The sequence below is a fragment of the Equus asinus genome, chromosome 2 (genome assembly GCF_041296235.1).
Source record: "Equus asinus isolate D_3611 breed Donkey chromosome 2, EquAss-T2T_v2, whole genome shotgun sequence".
Classification (NCBI taxonomy): Eukaryota; Metazoa; Chordata; class Mammalia; order Perissodactyla; family Equidae; genus Equus; species Equus asinus.
In genome coordinates this window covers 121,071,940-121,094,961 of record NC_091791.1, presented here as the reverse complement: position 1 = coordinate 121,094,961, position 23,022 = coordinate 121,071,940, and the positions used below count along the sequence as shown (strand labels likewise).

At 38.8% G+C, this 23,022-nt stretch overlaps 1 protein-coding gene and 1 long non-coding RNA gene across 8 annotated transcripts in view; one reads left to right on the top strand and one right to left on the bottom strand.

Moving 5' to 3' along the window:
- The first annotated feature begins 2,340 nt into the window (after positions 1–2,340).
- Positions 2,341–23,022, top strand: part of TUBGCP5 (tubulin gamma complex component 5) — a 48,118-nt gene continuing 27,436 nt past the window's right edge. For 3 of the 7 annotated variants that reach the window (XR_011498082.1, XM_070497131.1, XM_070497143.1), the window contains exons 1-10: positions 2,342–2,541; positions 4,581–4,634; positions 4,969–5,077; positions 12,486–12,582; positions 12,994–13,073; positions 13,451–13,586; positions 18,076–18,193; positions 21,293–21,382; positions 22,106–22,199; positions 22,715–22,961. Coding sequence is in view for 4 of the 7 variants with exons in the window: in XM_070497131.1 (XP_070353232.1) it covers positions 2,396–2,541; positions 4,581–4,634; positions 4,969–5,077; positions 12,486–12,582; positions 12,994–13,073; positions 13,451–13,586; positions 18,076–18,193; positions 21,293–21,382; positions 22,106–22,199; positions 22,715–22,961 (1,171 nt within the window). In the remaining 3 variants the exon portion in view is untranslated. Of the gene's footprint in view, positions 2,542–4,580; positions 4,635–4,968; positions 5,078–12,485; positions 12,583–12,993; positions 13,074–13,450; positions 13,587–18,075; positions 18,194–21,292; positions 21,383–22,105; positions 22,200–22,714; positions 22,962–23,022 lie in introns of all 7 variants that reach the window. The other 4 variants (XR_011498085.1, XR_011498084.1, XM_070497126.1 and 1 more) reach the window with 4 other exon arrangements.
- The window catches only part of LOC123282456 (uncharacterized), a 94,568-nt gene continuing 85,037 nt past the window's right edge, over positions 13,492–23,022 (bottom strand). Inside the window, exon 5 of the long non-coding RNA XR_006522549.2 lies at positions 13,492–13,629. This is a non-coding gene — a long non-coding RNA (uncharacterized lncRNA). The remainder of the gene's footprint in view (positions 13,630–23,022) is intronic.

The following is a 23,022-nucleotide window of genomic DNA, read 5'->3' as shown; positions in this document are numbered from 1 at the left end:
GGGCACCCAAGTCCTGGCCATGGCCCCACTTGGATGCACATTCTGAAAATTTTTATGTCTCCTTCCAAAGGGGCAATCACCAGGGCAGGCCTGCGAGTCTGGGAAGGACACTTCGGCCCGGCTGTGGTCCTGCCTGCGAAATGGCCTTTGGAGGCATCCCCAAAATATTTCTAAGTCTCTCTCTGGCATGGAAAGGCCTAGGAGGGCAGAGAAGCCTGGAGGAGGAGCCGGAATGGGTCCTGGTATTGGGAGCCCCACCCAAAAAGTTTCTAATTCCCCCTCCAAAGGCCAGGACTAGCCCAGTTAGTATAGACAGGCCTGGGAAGCGTACTCTGGGCTGCCCAAAGTTCTGTGTCAGTCCTGGTCATTGGCTGTATCTCCCAAAAATATTTCAAATTTCCCCTCCAGAGATGGACATCACTTCAGGCTGGTCACAGATGAAGGGAAGGACATTACACTTCCCCCAATTTTTTTAAGACCCCTCCAGAAGCCAGGACAGACTTGCCCTGGCATGTAGGCCTGTGCTAGGTATCCCTAGACTGGCACATGTGTGGGGATATTCGACAGAGACACCCCTTAAATATTTCTAAGTCCCTCCAAGGGGGGCATGAAAGAGACAGGCTGGACAAGAAAGGTGTGGACAGCTCCTTTGGCCAGGCTGCAGTCGTGCATGAGACCTGGTTTTGCATGCACTTCCAGAAAATTTATCCAAAGTCCATTCTGGAGGCCACACGTAGCAGTGTGCCAGGACTGTTTGCCATCCTGTCTTCGTATGTAATTTCCAAAAACGTTTCTGCATCCCCTGTAGAGGAGGTGACCAGCCGGGGCCAACCACAGAAAGTGTCTAGGGCCTAATGGTGTTTTAAATGGGGCTCAGTCGTCAGAGCCACCTCTGGAAAATTTCTCCAACCAGAAAGGGACACTGGCCCAGTCCAGCCAGGGAGGCCCGGGAGAGTGGCTCAGCCTCTAGTAAGTCCAAGTCATTGGGAGTGCCCTATTGAAAGTTTTCTAAATCTCCCTCCAGAAGCCAAAACCTACCTGCTGGACAGGGAGGTAGGCAGAGACACACGTACTACACATGGATACTTTGATTTTTTGAGATGTACAACAAGCAATTATAGATTTGGGGTGCTAAGAAATATGCAAGCTGCATACACAGATTTGAGAGTTATAAACACACAGATAGTTGAAACTGGAGAACGAAAGATTGCCCACGGAGAGTATAAATTCCATTCTGTAGAATCATTTCTACCACATGATTTTCTCCTTACGGGATTTGTGCAGTCATATGCAGTCTATGTCTTAGGGAGGTGCTATGGTCTGAATGTTCGCATCCCTCCAAAATTCATATATTGAAATCCCAATGCCCACTGTGATGGTTTTAGGAGGCTGGGCCTTTGGGATGTGATTATGTCACGAGGGTGGAGCCAGCATGATTGGGATTAGTGTCCTTGTGAAAGAGGCCCCGGCACCTTACCCCTTCCACCATGTGAGGACACAACCACAAGTCTGCTTCCTGGAAGAGGGCCCTCACCAAACCAAGCTGGCACCCTGATCTCAAATCCCAGCCTCCAGAACTGTCAGAAATAAATTTCTGTTGTTTATAAGCCACCCAGTCTGTGGTACTTTGTTACAGCAGTCCAAATGGACCAAGATAGTTGTTTATCAGCTATCTATTACTACAGAAACACAATATAATAAAACACATGAAAATCTAGATCCCTAAAAGAAAAAAATAAAGTGGTCTACGTAACAGGTTTCAGAATGGTTATGAGCAATAGCTAACGGAAAGTTGACAGCTACAGTTTGAATTAGATGACACCCCACCTTTGGTCAACACGGTTTACAGAGCCCTCCTTCGGCCACTCGGAGTCACAAGCCCGTGAGAGCTGGGAGGGGCAGCGCTCACCTGTGTGCCGCACAACCTGCTTTGCCAACGCCTGCTGCAGTGTAGACCATATAGTGTTGCTTGTGTAGACAGAGGGGAACTGAGAGATCATCAGAGATGACCTCTAAAACAAGAAAGTGAAGCCTGGAGAAGGAGGGACAACTAACCTGTCATGGTACCTGAACACGCAGGTGCAAAATAGATACACTGAATGAGAACGAACTGACTGCTCTCAGAACATCACAAATTAAACCACCAACCAAGGTTAACCACAGACTACTATTAATGTTAATAATAACGGTTAGCCCTTTGAGGACACTGCTAAACTTAGATGAGACTGTAAAACGCACACCTAGGCCTCCAGCAAGGATCAGCGCCTAGGCTAAACGCGGCGGGAGCGCGAACTCTCGCGAGAGCATCGCAGCCTCTCAGAGGCACAACGCGGCGGCAGCGCGAACTCTCGCGATAGCGGCTCCGGCTAGTGTGTAACGGCGGCAGAGCAGAGGCATGGCGCGGCCGTGTTTGCTTTGGAGCCGGCTGGACCGACAGCAGGAGCAAGATGTGCGCGAGCTCGTGCGCCGTGTGGCGGGCCTACGGGACGAGGCGGACCCAGACTTTCAGCTCGCTCTGCACTTCGTCTTGTCCAATTTCAGGTGAGGGGCGCGGCGCCGGGGACAGGAAGGAGTCAGGCGGGGCCAGGAGCGCGGCCCGACCCTCGCAGAGCTCCTGCGCTCCCTGCTGCCGCCACAGCTCTGGGCCCCTCGTGCCACTGGGTCCCGACGCGGGGGACATGCGTGCTGAAGCAGCGGGTTGTGGGTCGGTGGAGGTCAGCCTCCGGCTTTGGAACCGAGTTCCTAGAGTGGGTCTGTCTGTCCTGGTCCCCGCCCCACCCACTGCCCCGAGGGCCGTACACAGAGCTCCACCTGTCTGAAGGGTTGGGTACGTGAAGTGTTAGAGCACAGTAATGATGACATCCTATTTAAAACCGTATTCTCACCGACTTCCTCACCCTGCTCGGGCCACCCCACGTCTCCCATACCCTGCTTTCCTCTTTCTTTTTCCAAAATGCATGGTGTCACACGTTGACAAACTTATCTGTTGTTCACTGTTTGTCTCCTCACCCCACCTCCAAGTAGAATGCAAATTCTGCCAGGATCGGGGGTCTTGGTCTGTTTTGTTCATTTCTTATGCCAGCACCTGGAATAGTTCCTGGCACATGGAACTCTAAGCTACCAACAGTTTCTCATGTAATTAATTTTTAAGGATTTATTTAGTTTACACACTTAGGTGAAGTCAGAGCTCCCATTTTTGTTTATGAAAGATGTAAATTAGACAATACTGTTACGATTGTTAACTATAATGGAATTATTACTAAAAGAATATTAGTGATAATAGTCTAATTTCAGTAGAAATCTTGAATAGTAAACAATTTTTAAAAAACTAATCTTGTTTATCAAAATGAATGATCATACGTAAAAATGCCTATTTGGTTTTTAATGGGAATAGACAATGAGTCTAAAAGCCCGCCTAGTTTCTGAAATAAACTCAGTTCTTAAATGTAACTTATAGCTATAACAGTACCTGCCTAAGTCATATAACACAGAGAAGTTTAAATGCTGTAACCCAAATAATTTGTTAATATTTCTAAATGGCGATAGGTAGGTCGACATCACGTTAGAGTTGGGAGAAACATTTTACACCTTGAAAAACTAAATTGTAATAAGTAAAGTGGTGTTCCACTCAGCCATTTACTGGGATAGAATTAGATAGATTATTTATTTACTTTTAAGTACAGATTGTTGCCTTTGATACTAAAAAGTGGAAAATAAGAGTTGAGTGAACTATACTATAATTTTATGATGCTTTAGTCCATCGCAAAAATGAATAATTCATGTTTGCGTTTTTAAAAATTGTGAACATGTTTTAGACCCTAGAATTCAGAGATAAGTGAGATATAGCTTCTGTCCTTAAAGAAGGCAGACGAAAGTTAATTACATATGATGTAGAATAGTTCTGAACCCAAGGGCCTGGAGATAGAATTCGGATGTTATGAATTTGGACAAGAAAATAACTACACTAACCTCTAACTGAAAAGTAGGGTTTCCTTCAGTTAGGAAGGAAAGAAACAAGCAGTATTAGCTTACCTATGACTGTGTCACTGTTAGAGATGCATGTATTTCTAAGTATTGTCTACTGTTACTTTAATGGTAGTTATAGACCCACTGCTATATCTTGTTATTTAGTGCTTTAATAAAGAAATATGTCTGTTACTATATCACAAACTTTTAAAAATACTGTATTTCAGTATACTTGGTTTCCTTTGTGATTTAAAAGCATTATTCTGAGAAGGGGTCCCTAAGCTTCACTGGGTTTCACTGTGGCAATAAACAGATTCAGAACCCTGATATAGAATGTGCTCTGAACTTAGATACAGGGCGTTTTGGGAAGACAAAGGAGCCAGAGGACGGGATTGGGGAGGCTCAGGATGACCTGTGTTTTGCGGAAAGGGTACTTGAGCAGTCTCTGAGATGCAGTGCTGTTCGCCTTGACAGTAGAGAGATGCAGGGAGAGAGATGCACTCCTGGAAACGTACAGCTGGGTATACGGGGTCTGGAGGGGTGTGGAGGGCTATGAGACTAATCTACTTAGCTGTATAACAAAATTGATATAAGAACTACTTTTTTTCTTTTAGATTTCATCATTTCTTGGATGTCAACAGCCACAAGGTGGAAAAGACAATAGAAGGGTAAGTCAGTTTTATATGTATGTATAGATTCAGAAATTAATGTTTTCTTATAGGATTTTTTTTTTAAGATTTTATTTTTCCTTTTTTCTCCCCAAAGCCCCCCAGTACATAGTTGTATATTTTTAGTTGTGGGTCCTTCTAGTTGTGGCCTGTGGGATGCCGCCTCAGCATGGTTTCATGAGTGATGCCATGTCTGCAACCAGGATCCAAACTAGAGAAACCCTGGGCCACTGAAGCAGAGCACGCCAACTTAACCACTCGGCCATGGGGCCAGCCCCAGAATTTTTTTTATTAGTATAGCTTTATAACAGTAGATTTTTTTAATATATTTTAGAATTTATGAAAAATTCATCATTCATTCTGATCTCAGCAAAGCTGCTAGTTGGAAGAGATTAACTGAGGAATTTCTAAATGCATCACTTCCAAGCATAAAAGAAATAAAGGTATGCATTATATTGTGAGGTCTCTGTTGTGTATTTTACCGTTTCCAATCTGATTATTTTCAGTTTGTTTCTGTTAATATTTAAACATTGTGTTTTAGTGTTGTCTACTGGCTAGAGCAGAAGCTCCTGGAAATTGACTTAAATAATGCCATCAAACCCACTGCGCCTCAGGCTTGTAATGAAAGAAAAAACATGTTCTTATTTAATCATCTTCTCAGTCCCAACCTACTATGGAAAATGAGATCAGAGATTGGGACAAATAGCACTGTCTAGCTATATTAAAATTTTTAAATGGCTATCATCATCAGCATATGGTAATAGTAACTACCTATATAATACTTACTAGATGCCAGGTGCTGTTCCAAGCACTTTTATATTCAGTCATGGGTCCCCAAGACCACCCTTAGTCTTGATGATTTGCTGCAAGGATTCATAGAACACAAAAAAAGCTGCTATCCTCACTGTTATGGTTTATTACAGTGAAAGGATAGAAACTTAAAATGAGCAAAGGGAAAGATGCATAGGATGAAACCAGGCACAAGCTTCCATATGTCCCTTTCCAGTGGAGTTGCATGGGGATGCCCTTTATTCCCCCAGTGACAACACATACAAAGTGTTGCCAACCAAAGAAACTCGCCTGAGCCAACAAAAGTGTTTTTGTTGGGGTTCAGTCACATGGACGTGCGCTGCCCTTGTGACTGACCTTAGCTCCTCAATCTCCAGCCCCACAGAGGTCAAACCGAGGACTTTGGCCGATGAAAACAAGCATTCACATAAGTCAAATTGTTAGCATAAACTCTGGTCAGGCTGTTACAGTGTGGCCCAAAGCCTCTGACATACAAAAGCACTATTCTCAGCAGGATATTCCAAGGGCTCAGAGGTCGTCTCTCAGGAGCCAGTCCAGGGCCATCTCCTTTGAGATGTTCAGGGTTTGGGCAACCCAGGCCTCCTGAGTTAACTGTTTATTGCACACTCATTTAATCTTCACAGTAACCTCTGTGGAGTATTATATTATTGGTAGGCTTTCCCTTTGTCTATGCTGTGGGGATTGATATCCTAAGGAAGAAAGCTTCAGATAATTTTTGAAACTGTCCATCAGTTTAAGGAAGGGCTATGAAGGTATTTCTAGAAAAGAGAGAGCTGCAGTGCTCTGAATTCATGCCCTAAGAATTAGAAACACACTTCTGAGGATTGTTCCTGCGAGGGCCATTTTGAAAGAAAAGGAGGCAGATCTTTCTTAGATCTCTTCTTGATTCATTTTATATAGCTTTGTGGGTAGACTGTAGAATTTAGTCATTAGACTCGATAGCACCATAGTACTAATAATAGAAATAGTGGCAAGCATTTTTAGAGCACTTACCACCTGTCAGGCACTGTTAGTCCCAAAAGACCATATTCAGTAGGTATTATTACTATGCTTATTTTGGTAAGGCAGATGCCTTTATCTCAGTTTCTTCTGTGCCAGTGAAAGTACCTATGTTCTGCAGAATAATTAGATGAAACAGTAAGAGTCACTTCTGATTCCTACTTTGACCTTTTCCTTGCCCTCTCCAGTCATTTTTCTGTACTTTTCCAGCTGTAGGAATCCCTGAACACAGTGGAACGACATGCCCTAGGTTTGCTGGGCCACTTGTTCTGTGTCCTGTACCTGCATGCCCTTCCTTTCTCTCCTGCCTGAGGAATCTCATCCTTTATGTTAAACTCAAGTATTGTCTCTATAGATAGTGTATTTCATTTTTATTATTATGTTTATTATTGCTTATTTCCTGTCTGCCCCTTTAACATGTGAGTTTTACAAGTGTAAGGCTCTGTGTCTGACTCGTCCTCAGGCACCTGGAACAGACTAGACAGTATTTGTTGAAGAAATAAATCTGTGCAATCCTTTCCGCCTTGCTCTCCCTGTCTGTCCTTGGCTCCTGCCCCACTTACACAGGTGGAGTTGGTTGCCTTTTCTCCTTGCTGTGGCATCTTCAACACATCTGCTGTAGTGTAGCAATAACTTCACACTTTTTTTTCAGCTTTATAGATATATAACTTTCATACCATAAAAATCATCCATTGTGAATGTACAATTTACTGATTTATAGTTAATATGTAGTTATGCAACCGTAATCCAGTTTTAGAACATTTTTGTCACCACAGAAGTTTCCCTCAAGCCCTTCTACAGTCATTGCCTGCCCCACCCCAGTGCCAGAAAACTACTGATCTGCTTGCTGTATTTATAAATTTGCCCTCGTGGACATTTCATATAAACGAGATCATATAATACGCATTTTTTGTGTCTGCGTCTTTCATGATATTTTTGAAGTTCATCCATGTGGGGCGTGTGCCTGTATTCTATTCCTTTTAATTGCTAAATGGTATTGCATTGTATGGATATGCTGCATTTTGCTTTTTCACCAATGGATAGCATTCGGGTTGTTGCCAGTTTTGGTTAGAATAATGAACTGCTACGAACATTCTCGTCCAAGCTTTGTGTGGACATCAGTCCTCACTCTTCTTAAATTTCTGGGAGTAGAGTTGCTGGTTTATGTGGTTAGCTTAGGTTTAACCTTTTAAAAAACTGCCAAATTATTTGCCAAAGTGGCTGTCTCATTTTATGTTCCCACTAGAAATGTATAAAGGATCCAGTTTCTCCACATCCTCACCTACACTTGTGATTGTCTTTTTGATTATAGGCATCCTAGAGAGCACGTAGTAATATCTCGTTGTGGTTTTGATTTACATCTCCCTAGTTCCTAATGATGTTGAGCATCTTGTCCTGTGCTTTTTTGCCATCTGTGTGTCTTCTGTGATGTCCATTCACATCTTTTACCCGTTTTCAAATTGGATTGCTTTTCTTATTGAGTCATCAGAGTTGTTTATATGTTCTTCATACAAGTTCTTCTTCAGAAAACTGATTTACAGATATTTTCCTCCAGTCCTCAGCTTGTCTTTTCATTTTCTTAGTGGTATTTTTTTTTGAAGCTCAAAAATGTTTCATTTAATGAAGTCCATTTTATCTATTTCTTTCTTTTATGACTCATGCTTTGGTTTCAAAAGAACTCTTTGCCTAACCCAAAACTATAAAGACTTTTCTCCTGTGTTTTCTTCTAGCAGTTTTAGCACTTCCATTTAGATCTGTGATCCAATTTGATTTAATTGTTGTATATGTTGTGAGGAAAAGCTCTAAGTTAATTTTTTTTACTGATGAATTTCCATTTGTTCTATCACCATTTGTTGAAAAGACCGTTCTTTACCTATTAATTGTCTTGGCAACTGTTTCAAAAACAGATTTACTGTAAATCTAATGATTTCTTTCTGGACTCTCAATTGTTTCATTAATCTATATGCCTGTCCTTACACAAATACCACACTGTCTTTATTACTGTAGCTTTATAGTAAGTTTTGGAGTCAGATAATATAAGTCCGCCAACTTTTTCTTTTTCAAAATTTTTGTCTGTTCTAGACCCTTTGAATTTCCATGCATGTTTTAGGATCAGCTAAATTTCTGCAAAAAGCCTGCTGGAATTTTGACAGGGATTGCATTAAATCTGTAGATCAGTTTGGGAAAGTAATGCCATCTGTTGGGTTGAACTGTCTTCCCCAAAAAGATATGTTCAAGTCCTATCCCCTGATGTCTGTGAATGTGACCTTATTATAGAGTCTTTGACAATGTAAGCAAGTTCAAATGAAGTCAAACTGTATTAGGATGGGCCCTAATCCGGAGATTGGTGTCCTTATAAGAAAAGAGAAATTTGAACACAGGGAGAACACCATGCAATGACAAAGGCAAAGGTTGGAGTGATGCAGCTGCAAGCCAAGGAACATCAAAGATTGCTAGCAGCTGCCAGAAGCTAGGAAACATTCTTCTCTCAAGCCTTCAGAGGAAGCATGGACTGCCAGCACCTTGATCTGAGACTTCTAGCCTCCAGAACTGAGAGAGAATCCGTTCCTTTTGTTTTAAGCCACACAGTTTGTGGTATTTTGTTATGGCAGCCCTAGAAAACTAATACACAATATTATCAATGTTAAATCTTCTAGTCCATGAATATGGACGCTATTTATTTAGATCATGTTAAATTTTTGTCAGCAGTTTTCTTTTTCCACATACAATCTTGCATTTCTTTTACATTTATTCCTAAATATTTTATTCTATTTGGTTCTATTATGAATGAAATTGTCTTCTTAATTTCATTTGCAGTTTTCTTGTTGCTAGAATATAAAAATATAATTTATTTTTATGTTGATCTTTGTTTACTTAGCCTTGCTAAGCTCATTTATTCTAGTAATTTTCTTCTGGATTCCCTAGTATTTTCTACACTTAGGATCATTTCATCTCTGAATAAAGACAATTTGACTTCTTCCTTTCCAATGTGAAGTGTTTTCTGTGTGTTTGTTTTTTGGGCTTATTGCTCTGGCTAGAAGCTCCAGGACAATGCTGACTAGAAGTGAGTAGACGTCTTCGCCTTGTTGCCAGTCTTAGAGGGAAAGCTTCAGTTTTAACCCTTAATTATGATGTTAGTTGTAGCTTTTTCATAGATGCTGTTCATCGGGTTGAGGATGTTCCCTTTTATTCCTAGTCTGTTGAGAGTTTTTATCATGAATGAGTGTTGGATTTTGTCAAATCTCTTTCTGTGTCTTACAGGTAATCATATTTTTTTTGCCTTGAATTCTATTACTATAATGTGTTACTCAGCTCTGGCTGCCGTAACAAAATACCACAAACTGGGTGGCTTAAAAAGAAATTTATTCTCTCACAATTCTGGAGGCTGGGAGGTCTAAGATTGAGGTGCCAGCCCATTTGGCTGCTGGTGAGGACTCTCCTCCTGGCTCGTAGACAGCTGCTTTCTCCCTGTGTCCTCACATGACAGAGAGAGCTGTCTGGTGTCTCTTCCTGTCCCATCAGACCAGGTCTCTATCCTCATGACCTAATTACCTCCCAAAGGCCATATCTCCAAATACCATCACATTAGGGGTTAGAGTGTGAACATATTGATTTGAGGGGCACACAAACATTCAGTCCATAACATATGGTGTACTACATTAATGATTTTTGGATCATAATCTGATTTATTTGTGTGTGGACTGAGAAGTACATTCACACTTAAGGCCATTTTCAAGACTGTCCTGGCTTATACTTTGTGTTGGCTCTCTTTCATCTTCTCTGCGCATGGAGTCAGGCTCCATTGGCGAAGGATGTGTGGGTGGCTTGGGTCCACTCTAGTCTCTGCTGTGCACCTTACAGCCTCTAGTCAACCCAAGACATCTGGAGAGCTTAGCAAACCCCCTTTGGCTGTTTTGCATCCAGGAACTCCCTGATAAACCCTCAAACGTTCTGCTGGCCTGCTGCTTGCCCCACACAGGCCTGCAACCACTAGCTCCCCCGCTCACTTGCCATTGCTGTTGCCCACCACTTTAACTGACAGCCGTCAGATTCAAGTGAGCCTCCTCTGACAAGAGGGCAGCAGGACTGCTAGGTTTTACTTCCTGTCTAGCCCTTGTTGAACTGCTCCTCTGACAGAGTAGAGGGAAAAAGGAGATAGCTCTAGGCAAATACGTGACAAACTCATGCAATTCTCCCCTGAGGTCATTTTCGTGGATAAACGCTTCTCAGCATTTGTATGCCTGTGCTCCATCCAGAAATCCAGAGCACAGAAATGGTTGTCTTTGTCAGTCTTGTCCAGCTTTATTGTTACTTTTGAGGGAGAGGATTTGAAGACCACCTCTCTCCATTATGCCAGAACCGAATCTCTAACCTCACTGTATTTTAATTTATAAATAGATAGAGATATATAGTATCCATAGGAGTTACTCAGTACGTAGCTGTTCATCATCCTGCAGGCTCTAAATGATATTTGGAGAAGGAGAGTTTGGGGTTGTTTGAAATTCTTGGAGAAATAAGCAAAGACTTTGGCATATCTATAAAACCCCACTGAAACTAGGAAATCTGTTTCTTTCTATCTTTAGATTTCAAAGAATGTGGAAGTGAAGTGATCTCTAAATTTGAGATTCAAGGGCACCTCCAGTATAAATGCACAGCACATGGCACTGCCTCTTTCAACATATGTGTACATGTGTTCATTGGCTCTCCAGAGAGGAGCAGGGACTATGCAGAGCTTCAGGAGACAGACCAAAAAGGGGCATGTGACTAATGTGGAGAAAGAGTTCCAGCTTTATTGTAGCCTGTGTTTTTCAAAGGGTGGTGTATTGCTGGTTGACAGGCTATGTTTTGACCAGCAGTGCTAATTTGTAGTTGAGTGATAACCTCAGTTAATGAGTCCTCTAGGTGCCCGTTAGAGATGTTAGCGAAACATGAACAAGGTACAGGAATGGAGGAGTGGCATCATGCAGGTCCTCCTCCCATGACCAAATGCTGCTTTTGTGCACCTCCACACAGCTGCAGGGCAATGCCTTGGTCCAAGGGTTTAGAGCGTGCCTTTGCTTTTCCTCTTCCACCTCTTTCAGGGGCATATAGTTCTTCCAAGAAACAATCTGACATTAACAATTATTACTGAATAATAGATTTATATAGTGAGAGTTATTTTCTTCAAGTATTTACGCTTTAGGCCACTTTGTGGAGTAAGAATTCTTTTCTTCGTTAAAGGAATGTCAGGTATTTCCAAGCAGGTGAGAAGTTATCCAAGAAAAAGACAGCTCCTTGCAGTCTTATTGGTGATACATTGCCTTCTCATTCCCAGGAAGTTGACTAGATGTCTGCGGTGTCCCTAGCATCATACTAGGTGGTAGGAATACAGAATAAACGAAAAATGATCATCACTGCCCAAAGAGTTACTTAATTATGATTATGATAAACACTAAAGACGTACATGAAGTACTGTAGAGCATATAATGGAAGAGCTTATTGCTCTTTAGCCGTCAGAGACTTCCCTTCCCGTTCTTGAATTTAAGCTATCTCCTCTCTCCTTTCCAAGCGTAGTTTATGACCTTTAGCACATTTGGGGCTTTTTATTTTCTGGTAGCTTTTGAAATGTGATTTTTAAAATATATTTTAAGTTTAAACCAAACTTAACAGTTGAAGAATAGTTGAAGAAACTCCTCTTCCCTTTGCTCAGTTTACCAGTTGGTATCCTTTCATCTAGAACAGTCCTCAGCCTTTCATTTTCTTGACTTTGACATTTTTAAGAGCACAAACCAGTTATTTGGTAGCTTGTCCCTCAATTTAGGTTTGTCTGACAATTCTTCATTATGATTCAGATACTGCATTTTTCACGGGTCCCTTGTGTGTACACATTTGAACTATAAAAAACGTTTAGAGATTAGGATTTATTTAGGTATAATTCATGTTTTCTCAAACCAGGAAAACAATTGACGTAACTGTCATGCAGTTATCTTTTCTTTACTCAGACTGGTTTAGAAAGCTCTCACCAACCTCAGTGACTCATATTCTTCACTTTTTGTTTTAAAGACAGATGCACATTACTCCATACTGTCGCTTCTTCTGTGTCTGTCTGATTCTCCTTCAAATAGCAATTATGTGGAAACACCAAGAGATAAAGAAGTGGGTACGTTAACAAATGCTTTAATATATAACAAATAAAAGGGAAATTGGTTTTATTACTTATTTACTAGCATGAGATTTTCTAAAAAGTTGTAAAAATCTATGAAACTAAAATATTTGTTGCTTTAGATGGAATTGCAATTGCAAATTTTCATTTAAAACAAATTCTGACTTTGTAAGTTAAAGTATTTTCAGTTATATAAAGAGAAAAATCACCTTTGAAGATAAAAAATTAAAATTTAAAATGTATTAGGATATCGATTTATTGAGTGTTTCAGTATTTTTGTACTTGCATTTCTCAAATGCATTTTGAGTTTTGTTTGACTTTTTTCCCATAGTTTTGGGTTGGTTTGGTTTGGTTTGGTTTTTTACATATTTTTGATAAAGCTGATGAGATTTTTCTGTTACATTTTAGAAAAGAAAGATGATTTTGATTGGGGAAAATACTTGATGGAAGGTGAAGAAATTGACCTTGGTCCAAATGCAGACACACCAGTAAGTGCCAATATTAATACATGCCTTGTGATATAGATGATTTCTATGGGTCCTTCTGCCCTACTACAACTTAACTAAAACAGGAACACTCCACTAAACTAGAGTAGTTTCTTATGGAAGATTTATTAAAATCTTGTACCGAAGCATTAGTACTAGGAAGTTGGAGTGAATAAGTATCCCTCAAGGAGCTGTGAACCTTGGGATTTTTTGCCACCAAAAATAATTCCATCCTGTAATAGTAACTTTCAAGACATTTAGAAAAAAGTTTCGTTTGGTATAGTTTTGGATTTTCTTCTGAAATTTTCTTAATCTTTTAATCTAAATAGCTCCAGTTGTTATACACTCAAAGAGTAAGGTGTTTTCCTTTTTTCGATCAGAATTGGTCTGAAGAAAGTGAAGGCGAAGATGATCAACAGCCCTTAAGCAGAGAGGACTCTGGGATTCAGGTGGACAGGACGCCTTTAGAAGCACAAGATCAAAACAGGAAACCAGGGCCTTCTGTCAACTGGAAAGGTGTGTGTTCTTGGATGCTGGCAGCATTCTCTAATAGAACTCTCTAGGAGGAAAGACACATTTTGAGAATGGTTCCATGTGATTTCAGATATCGGTAAGCCCTCCCATCCATATGAAACAAATCTTTTTAAACTGTTAGTCGACCTTTCCTCTGTAGTGCCTAAGAAGTTGCACTATAAAATTAATGTTGTAAAGGGAGTTAGAGTATAATTTTGTTCTTTTTTTTATAGTTCTGAGAACTTTGTTAGTCCTAAATGTTTTAGTTTATTTTTTATTGGAGAATGATTGACTTTGTTAAAATTCATAACTAAATAAAAGGAAAAGATCTATACTATTTAATTTTAAGTTTGAATGTCTGCTTTTTCAGTTTTAGTGAAGAACTCTGAGTTGGTAGAATCCAGAAAGAGCTGGAAGCAGTGTTAGAAATTAGAACATCTAATCCTGCTTCTCCTTTTGCAGATAAGGAAACAAAGCCCTGGTTACAATGGTTTTGCTGTGGTCCTGCAACCATGAAGCTAACCTCAGAACCTGGGGTCTGTGACCAGGCCCTCTTCACTGTACTCGAACCTTGCCAAATGCACAAGATGTAGTTAAAGTTGACTTAATATCCTAATGATTTTCTGATTTTGTTTTCTCTTTCTTTTCTTTTTAATTCTTGAATTGGACTTTCAGGGCAGAGTGTTCAGAGCGTTTAGAGCACACTGTCGTCACTAGTCTGTGCAGGGCTTTTTAGTTTAGTTTATTTCTTCTCTTATGCTGTTTCTGATTCTCACCCCCTTTCCCTTTCTCTCCCAGCCCCATTGCAGGCACCTGCTCTAATGTGTTTGATATCTATGTTCTTACAAATGCTGAGTTCTTGTAAAACACATTGTGTTGGTTGGTATCTTTTGTTTTTAATTACATACTGGTGTTATGCTATGTGTAAACTTTGTTCTGTTCCTCTTTTCATTTAACTGTTTTAAATCTGTCCATATCACCCTATGAGCATCTCTTCTCTCCCTCCTGACTGCTGCTTAGTGTTCTTCAGTTTGCAACACCACATTTCTATTATCACTTCCCTTGTGGACGGGCCCTGAGCTGCTGTCACCTGCTCTACCTAGTGCCATGCCCATATATTTACCTGACCCACAGTCTCATCCCTACTTGATAAGATCCACCCGTCTGTGGGCCCCTGTGGTTTTCATTTCCATTTGTCTTGACTGCTCTGGCGAAATCCATTTGGTCCCTCAGGTGCCTCAGTCCTACCCCTTCTGTGAAGTGCTCATTGACTTCCTTTGCGTGTTTTCCTCCTGGCTTTCATGTCCTTACTGCTCACCCCCACCCTTCAGCGTTCTTGGTATATCTAGATAGTAATTCCTGGGCTTTAGACATTGCACTTATCTTCTGGTGAGTCACTTGACTATTAACATTTTTCATGATCTCCTTCAAACAGAATCTGTGATTTTTTAAAAACATTTTTTGTACTCAAACCTGTGAGTTTTTCATGATGTGATTAATATTTGGGTCTTGATATTTTTCCCTACAAAAGCATTCTCCTGTGTTTTCCTTCTGTTTGCTTTTTTTTCTTTTTTTTTGAGGAAGATTAGCCCTGAGCTAACATCTGCCACCAAGCCTCCTCTTTTTGCTGAGGAAGGCTGGCCCTGAGCTAACATCCATGCCCATCTTCCTCTACTCTAGATGTGGGATGCCTGCCACAGCATGGCTTGACAAGCGGTGCCATGTCTGCACCCGGGATCCGAACTGGCGAACCCCGGGCTGCCAAAGCAGAATGTGCAAACTTAACTGCTGCACCACCAGGCTGGCCCCTGTTTGCTTTATTTATTACCTTAGGTTTTGGTTTTTGGTGACCACCAGATCCTCTTTTTTCTTTTTTTTTAAGCTCTATGGTAACTTTTATTACAGTATATTGTTACAATTGTTCTATTTTATTATTATTGTTGTTAATCTCATATTGTGCCTAACTTATAAATTAAACTTTATCATAGGTATGTATGTATAGGAAAAAACATAGTATGTACAAGGTTTGTTACTCTCCATGGTTTCAGGCATCCACTTGGGGTCTTGGAACATTAATATGTTGGATAAGGGGACTACTGTAGTATTTGTCCTTTTATGACTGGCTTGTTTCACTTAGCACAATGTCCTCAAAGTTCATCACTGTTATAGCAGGTGTCTTCAGAATTTCCTTCCTTTTTAAGGTTGAATACTATTTCATTGTTTGTACATACTACCACTAGGTCTACTTTTCTCTATGAAGTGAGATTAAAGGGTCCGGCTTATTTTTCTCCCATGTCGTGAGCTGATTTTCCAGCAGCATCTAGTGAATAGTTCCTTCTTTCTACATTGCTTTGTGGTTCTACCATTATTGTATCACAATATGTGTATTTATTTCTGAACATTCTATTCTCTTCCCTTACTGTGAGTTGCTGAGAAACAGGCTGTTTTTATTTACGTGGCTTTGTAATATGTCCCTACAGGTAGAAGGCAAGTTTCTTGCTCACCTCCATTACTCTTTTTCAAAATTGACTTAGCTATATGTGAAATTGTATTCTTCCATAGATATTTTAGAAGCAGTGTGATAAGTTCCTTTATAAAAATCCAGCTGAAATTTTTGTTGGAATTGCATTGGATCTATAGATTTAACTTAGGGAGATTTGACATCTTTACTATGAAAACATCTACATTTATTCTACTTTTTTGTCATACTAGATTTTGGAAATTTTCTTTATAAAGATCTTAAGTATTTTTTAATTTCTCTATGTTAATAGTTGTGAATGCTTTTTTTTGCTTTGTTTGTTGCTGTTGTAAGCAAACACTCTTGGTTTTTGTACATTGTTCTTATATGCAACATTCTTTTTTAAAAAAATTATTTTATTGAGGTTGTAATGGTTTATAACATTGTGTGATGTTCTCTATGTATCTGTTAAGTCCATCTGGTCTACGTTTTCATTTAAGGCCACTGTTTCCTTGTTGACTTTCTGTCTGGATGATCTGTCCATTGATATAAGTGGAGTGTTCAGGTCTCCTACTGTTATTGTATTGCTGTCAGCTTCTTCCTTTAGGTCTGTTAATATTTGCTTTATGTACTTTGGTTCTCCTGTGTTAGATGCATATATATTCATAAGTGTTATTTCCTCTGGATGGAACATTCCTTTTATCATTATATCCAACATTCTTTGTTTTTTGAGGAAGATTGGCTCTGAGCTAATATCTGTTACCAATCTTCCTCCTTTTTTTCCTTCTTTTGTTTTTTTCTCCCCAAAGCCCCAGTACATAGTTGTATATCCTAGTTCTAAGTCATTCCAGTTCTTCTATGTGGGAGCCACCACAGCATAGCTCAATGAGTGGTGTGTAGGTCTGTGCCCAGGATCCAAACCAGCAAAGCCCAGGCTGCCAAAGTGGAGTGCACACATTTAACCACTCAGCCATGGGGCCAGCCCCCAACATTCTTTCTGAAGTCTCATATTAATTATAGTAGTTTGTTGATTCCATTGGATTTTTTGAATAGATGATCAGTCTCATCTGCAAATATTGACAATTTTGCCAGTTCTTATAGCTTTTATCTTCTTCATTATGTGTTAGCGACGTCTCTTTTCTGGCCAGCCCTCTAGTCTGCAGGGGAAGCAGTAGCAGTGGGAGAGGATTTCCTGGTATATGGGTTTCATCCTAAAAAGATTGACTCTGAAATTCCTCCATTAAGTGTGATGGTTTTTGGTATAGGTTCTGAGTATGCGGCCTTCATCAAATTAAGACAATTTCCTTCTATTCCTGTTTTTCTGGGAGTTTTTAAATCACAAATAAATATTAAACTTTATCAAATGCTAATCTTTATCTGTGAGATAATCCTATAATTTTACTCTATTCCTATATTGACAGATTTTCTGATAGTGAATCACCCTTGAATTCCTATGCTAAACTTCCTTGATCTTCCTGCTATTTTTTACTTCATTATTGGATTGGATTAGCTGTTTTTTAATTTAGTATTTTCCATCTTTATTCTTTAATGAATTACTTTTCCTATCATGTCTTTATCTGGTTTTAGAAGCAAAATTATATTAGCCTCATAGAACGTTAGGCAGCTTTCCCTTTTTCTTGAACAACCTGTATAAGATATCTAATCCTTCAAACCCTGGTAGTGGTTTGGGGGTGCTTAGGAACATCTCTGGTTACCCTTTTAATTTCTTTCATGATTATTGAACCATTCAAGTATACTGTTTGTGTCTTTTTATTCATGGGGTCATTTTAAAATTGAATAATATTTTTCTTTTTACTTTTTAGCCAATGGCATTTAATTAACTTTTGTATGTATATCTCAATATTTATATGGTTTTAAATAAATGCTTATGTTTATAGACATTGCCAGGTAGCTTGTAAAGAGCCTTTTTCAGTTGAATGTTTGAAAGGAACCGTTCAGTCCAGATATTGTGGCAAAGTTGATTGTGTTTTTTTGTTAGCTCTTATAACTTAAACTTATTAAATTTTCTTCCAGTAGATGAGCCAGATGCCCGAAGCTGGCTAGAACAGCATGTGATCCGTCAGTACTGGACAGCCAGGTCCTCGAGGTTTCCTCATAGCTTACATTTGCACTCCAATTTAGCAGCTGTCTGGTAAGAAGCTAAATTTTTCATTTGATGTGTTGATAGAAGAAACTTTGATGGTTTAATATTTGGTTTTGATTTGTGATTTAAATCAAGTACTTCCTTGAAATTTAAACTTGTTGAGTTTTTTAACAATTCTAATTGAACACAGATTTTAATTATTTGAATATTTTTAAAATGAAATTATTTAGTTATAATCTGTCTTTTGACTTGTTATTTTCAAAGTGAATGGATTGGTATATATTAGGCCATTTATTTGATTTCTGTTTTAGTGCATTTATCGAAAAGATAGTTACTATTTTCCTGAAAACAGCAATACATGGTTTGAAACATTTGCCTAAATCAGCAATAAATGTAATAATTGGAATTGTTCTGAGAGTGCTTCTTTCAGAGTATTTCAGTTGACTTGTGAAAATGAACATGAGAGAGCATTTATTTATTTATTTTAACCTTTTTTAAAAAAAATTTTTATTGAGGTTATGATAGTTTACAACATTGTGAAATTACAGTTGTACATTATTTTTTGTCAGTCATAGCTGCGCCCCTTCACCCTTTGTGCCCACCCCCGACTCCCCTTCCCCCTGGTAACCACTAATCTGTTCTCTTTGTCCGTGTGTTTATTTTCCACATCTGAGAGAAATCATACTGAGTTTGTCTTTCTCTACCTGTATTGTTTCGCTTAACATAATACCCTCAAGGTCCATCCATGTTTTTGTGAATGGGACGATTTTATCACTTTTTATGGCTGAGTGGTCATCATTGTATATATGATGGAATCGTTGTGTGTGTGTATATATATATATGTATATGTATATATACACACTGTATCTTCTTTATCCACTTATCAGTTAATGGACACTTAGGTTGCTTGCATGTCTTGGCTATTGTGAATAATGTTTCACTGAACATAGTGGTACGTGAGTCTCTTTGAATTGCTGATTTCAAGTTCTTTGGATAGATACCCAGTAGTGGGATGGCTGGGTCATATGGTATTTCTATTTTTAATTTTTTGAGAAATCTCCATACTGTTTTCCATGGTGGCTGCACCAGTTTGCATTCCTACCAGCAGTGTACGAGGGTTCCTTTTTCTCCACAACCTCTCCAACATTTATTATTTTTTGTCTTGGTTATTATAGCCATTCTAACAGGTGTAAGGTGATATCTTAGTGTAGTTTTGATTTGCATTTCCCTGATGATTAGTGATGATGAGCATCTTTTCATGTGCCTATGTGCCATCCATGTATCTTCTTTGGAGAAATGTCTGTTCATATCCTCCGCCCATTTTTTGATCGGGTTGTTTGATTTTTTGTTGTTGAGTTGTGTGAGTTCTTTGTGTTATTATGGAGATTAACCCTTTGTCAGATACATGATTTGCACATATTTTTTCCCAATTGGTGAGTTGTCTTTTCATTTCACTCCTGTTTTCCCTTGCCTTGTGGAAGCTCTTTAGTCTGATAAGTCCCACTTGTTTATTCTTTCTGTTGTTTCCCTTGTCCGAGGAGACACGGTGTCTGAAAAGATCCTTTTAAGACTAATGTCAAAGAGTGTACTACCTATCTTTTCTTCTATAAGCCTTATGGTTTCAGGTCTTACCTTTAAGTCTTTGATCCATTTTGATTTTATTTTTGTGGATGGTGTAAGAGAATGGTCTGTTTTCATTCTTTTACAGGTGGCTGTCCAGTTTTCCCAGCAGCATTTGTTGAAGAGACTTTCCTTTCTCCATTGTATGTTCTCAGGCTCGTTTGTCGGAAATTATCTGTCCTTAGATGTGAAGTTTTATTACTGGGCTTCCAATTCTGTTCCATTGATCTGTTTGCCTGTTTTTGTACCAATACCATGCTGTTTTGATTACAGTAGCTTTGTAGTATATTTTGAAGTCAGGAATTGTGATGCCACCAGCTTTGTTCTTTTTTCTCAGGATTGTTTTAGCAATTCAGGGTCTTTTGTTGCCCCCTATGAGTTTTAGGATTCTTTGTTGTTTCTTTGAGGAATGTCATTGGGATTCTGATTGGAATTGCATTGAATCTGTAGATTGCTTTAGGTAGTATGGACATTTTAACTATGTTTATTCTTCCAATCCATGTTCATGGAACGTCTTTCCATCTTTTTATGTTGCCATCAATTTCTTTCTGGAAATTCTTGTAGTTTTCATTGTATAGGTCTTTCACTTCCTTGGTTAAATTTATTCCTAGATATTTTATTCTTTTTGTTGTGACTGTGAATGGGATTGTGTTCTTAAGTTCTCTTTCTGTTTGTTATTAGAGTATAGAAATGCAACTGATTTATGTAAGTTCATTTTGTACCATGCAACTTTTCTGTAATTGTTGATTACTTCTAGTAGCTTTCTGATGGATTCTTTAGGGTTTTCTATATATAAGATCATGTTGTCTGTAAACAGCAGCAGTTTCACTTCTTCATGCCTATTTGGAGTCCTTTTATTTCTTTTTCTTGCCAAACTGCTTTGGCCAAAACCTTCAGTACTATGTTGAATAAGAGTGGTGCAAGTGGGCACCTTCATCTTGTTTTTGTTCTCAGAGGGATGGCTTTCAGTTTTTCCCCATTGAGTATGACGTTGGCTGTGGATTTGTCATATATGGCTTTTATTATATTGAGGTACTTTCCTTCTATATCCATATTATTGAGAGTTTTATCGTAAATGTATGTTGGATCTTGCCAAATGCTTTCTCTGTGTCTACTGAGATGATCATGTGGTTTTTGTTCCTCATTTTGTTAATCTGGTGTATGACATTGATTGACTTGTGGATGTTGAACCATCCCTGTGTCCCTGGTATAAATCCCACTTGATCGTGGTATATAATCTTTTTAATGTATTGCTGTATTCGATTTGCCAGAATTTTGTTGAGAATTTTTGCATCTATGTTCATCAGTCATATTGGCCTGCAATTTTCCTTCTTTGTTGTTGTCTTTGTCTGGTTTTGGTATCAGAGTGATGTTGGCCCATGAGAGAGCATTTAAAGCATAATGTTATGTTTATTTGCTTATTGGTTACTGGTTAAATTACCACTAAATTACATATATTCTTTGAGACATGTAGTTTTACTTAATGAGAAACCTTTTCATTGACATCTGATGTTCGTTCTCTAATAGGGACCAACACTTGTACAGCAGTGACCCATTATATGTTCCAGATGACAGAGTTTTTGTTACTGAGATGCAGGTTATTCGGGAAACTCTATGGTAAGACCTATACACATAATTAATCTTCTAGAAGACTTTACTAATGAGAAGCAGAATTTTGGTTTTTTAAAGAAAAGTGTTCAGGGGTTTTTCACATGCAAGCTAGAAACGGTCCAGTAGGTATGAAACAATACAGTTCCCAGTGGGCACCTAAATTTGGATTAGGGGGCCTAAGAGCCCAGATTTCAGATGTAACCATGGAGATGTGACATTTTGATTTGTTTACTTCTTTTCCATCTTAAATAACTAAGTATATTATTTAATTAGATTAGACCATCATTTTTTTAATATTTGAGTTCAAAGCAAGCTTCCTGGCTTGCTGCTTCCCGCTTATAATAGACAGCATATCAATGAGAGTTAGCTTCTGCCCCGTACCTGGAAACCAGAAATCTAAGAATTTAGATTGTGTTCACACAAAAATGAAAATGAGAAATGCAGCATATAGTGCTGTTACTGCTGAGTTTTCCAGATTCTGATCCACATCATATGTGATGGTCCAATGCTTGGACATACTGTTTTGGACTTCTCTCCAAGATGATATGCAAATATCTTGTCTTAAGGTAATCAGATAAAAAGATTCATGTCTTCTATTTTCTAGTTATCTGACCTCTTCGCCGCTCATCCCCCCCCGATTCTGAATCTGGCATTAAAATTTCTTAGGCATTACTGTAGTGAATATTTTTCTAGACTTAAAGTACATTCATCTTTTTTATTTCATTTCAGGTTACTTTCAGGAGTAAAAAAGCTCTTTATATTTCAGTTGATAGATGGGAAGGTAACTGTGAGAAACAATATTATAGTAACTCATTTGACACATGTAAGTTATTTGTATTTATTGTAGTTAAAATTAAATAAGAGGGTTTATTTTATAAATATGATGGTGGTTATATAACTTTACACCCATTTTGCAATATTAAAATTACTAAATATATTTAAAATCCAAAAGGCAAAATTAAGTTGTCCATCTTTACAATGCTTAGAGAATTCTTTGATATTGTTTGTGATGTTCATATTTAGTTTTGACTTGATTTGTGTTTTGCTTTTTATTTCTGTCATTCTGTATTGGGAAAGCTGTATACTGTAATGTGGTTGCCTATAGTACATTACCTTATATGTGTTTTTAAAAAGTATAAGCCACATTTCTGTGTTCTGTAGAAAGTAATGCTTACACTATTTCCTTTGAATATAAAACTAAATATTTGTTTTATTACTTTGTTTTCTGCTAAGCATACTGTTTAAAACAGTCACAAAAGAAATATTTTACAGTGAGGGGGATATGAATTTGATTGTGTCCAGGAGACTGACTTAAGTAACTGTCTGTTTATATTGTAGAGCTGTTTACGATCAGTGCTGGAACAAATAGCAGCATATGGCCAGGTTGTGTTTCGACTCCAGGAGTTCATTGATGAAGTCATGGGGCACAGCTCTGAAAGCATGTTACCTGGAAATGGTTCCATTCCTAAGAAGTCAACTGAACCGCCCTTTAGGACGTACCAGGCTTTCATGTGGGCCCTGTACAAATACTTCATTAGTTTTAAAGAGGAGCTTACGGAAATTGAGAAGTGCATCATCAGTAATGGTATTTAAATATTCTTCCCTTTTACTCATAGGATACATAACTCATATTTTGAATGCAGTTT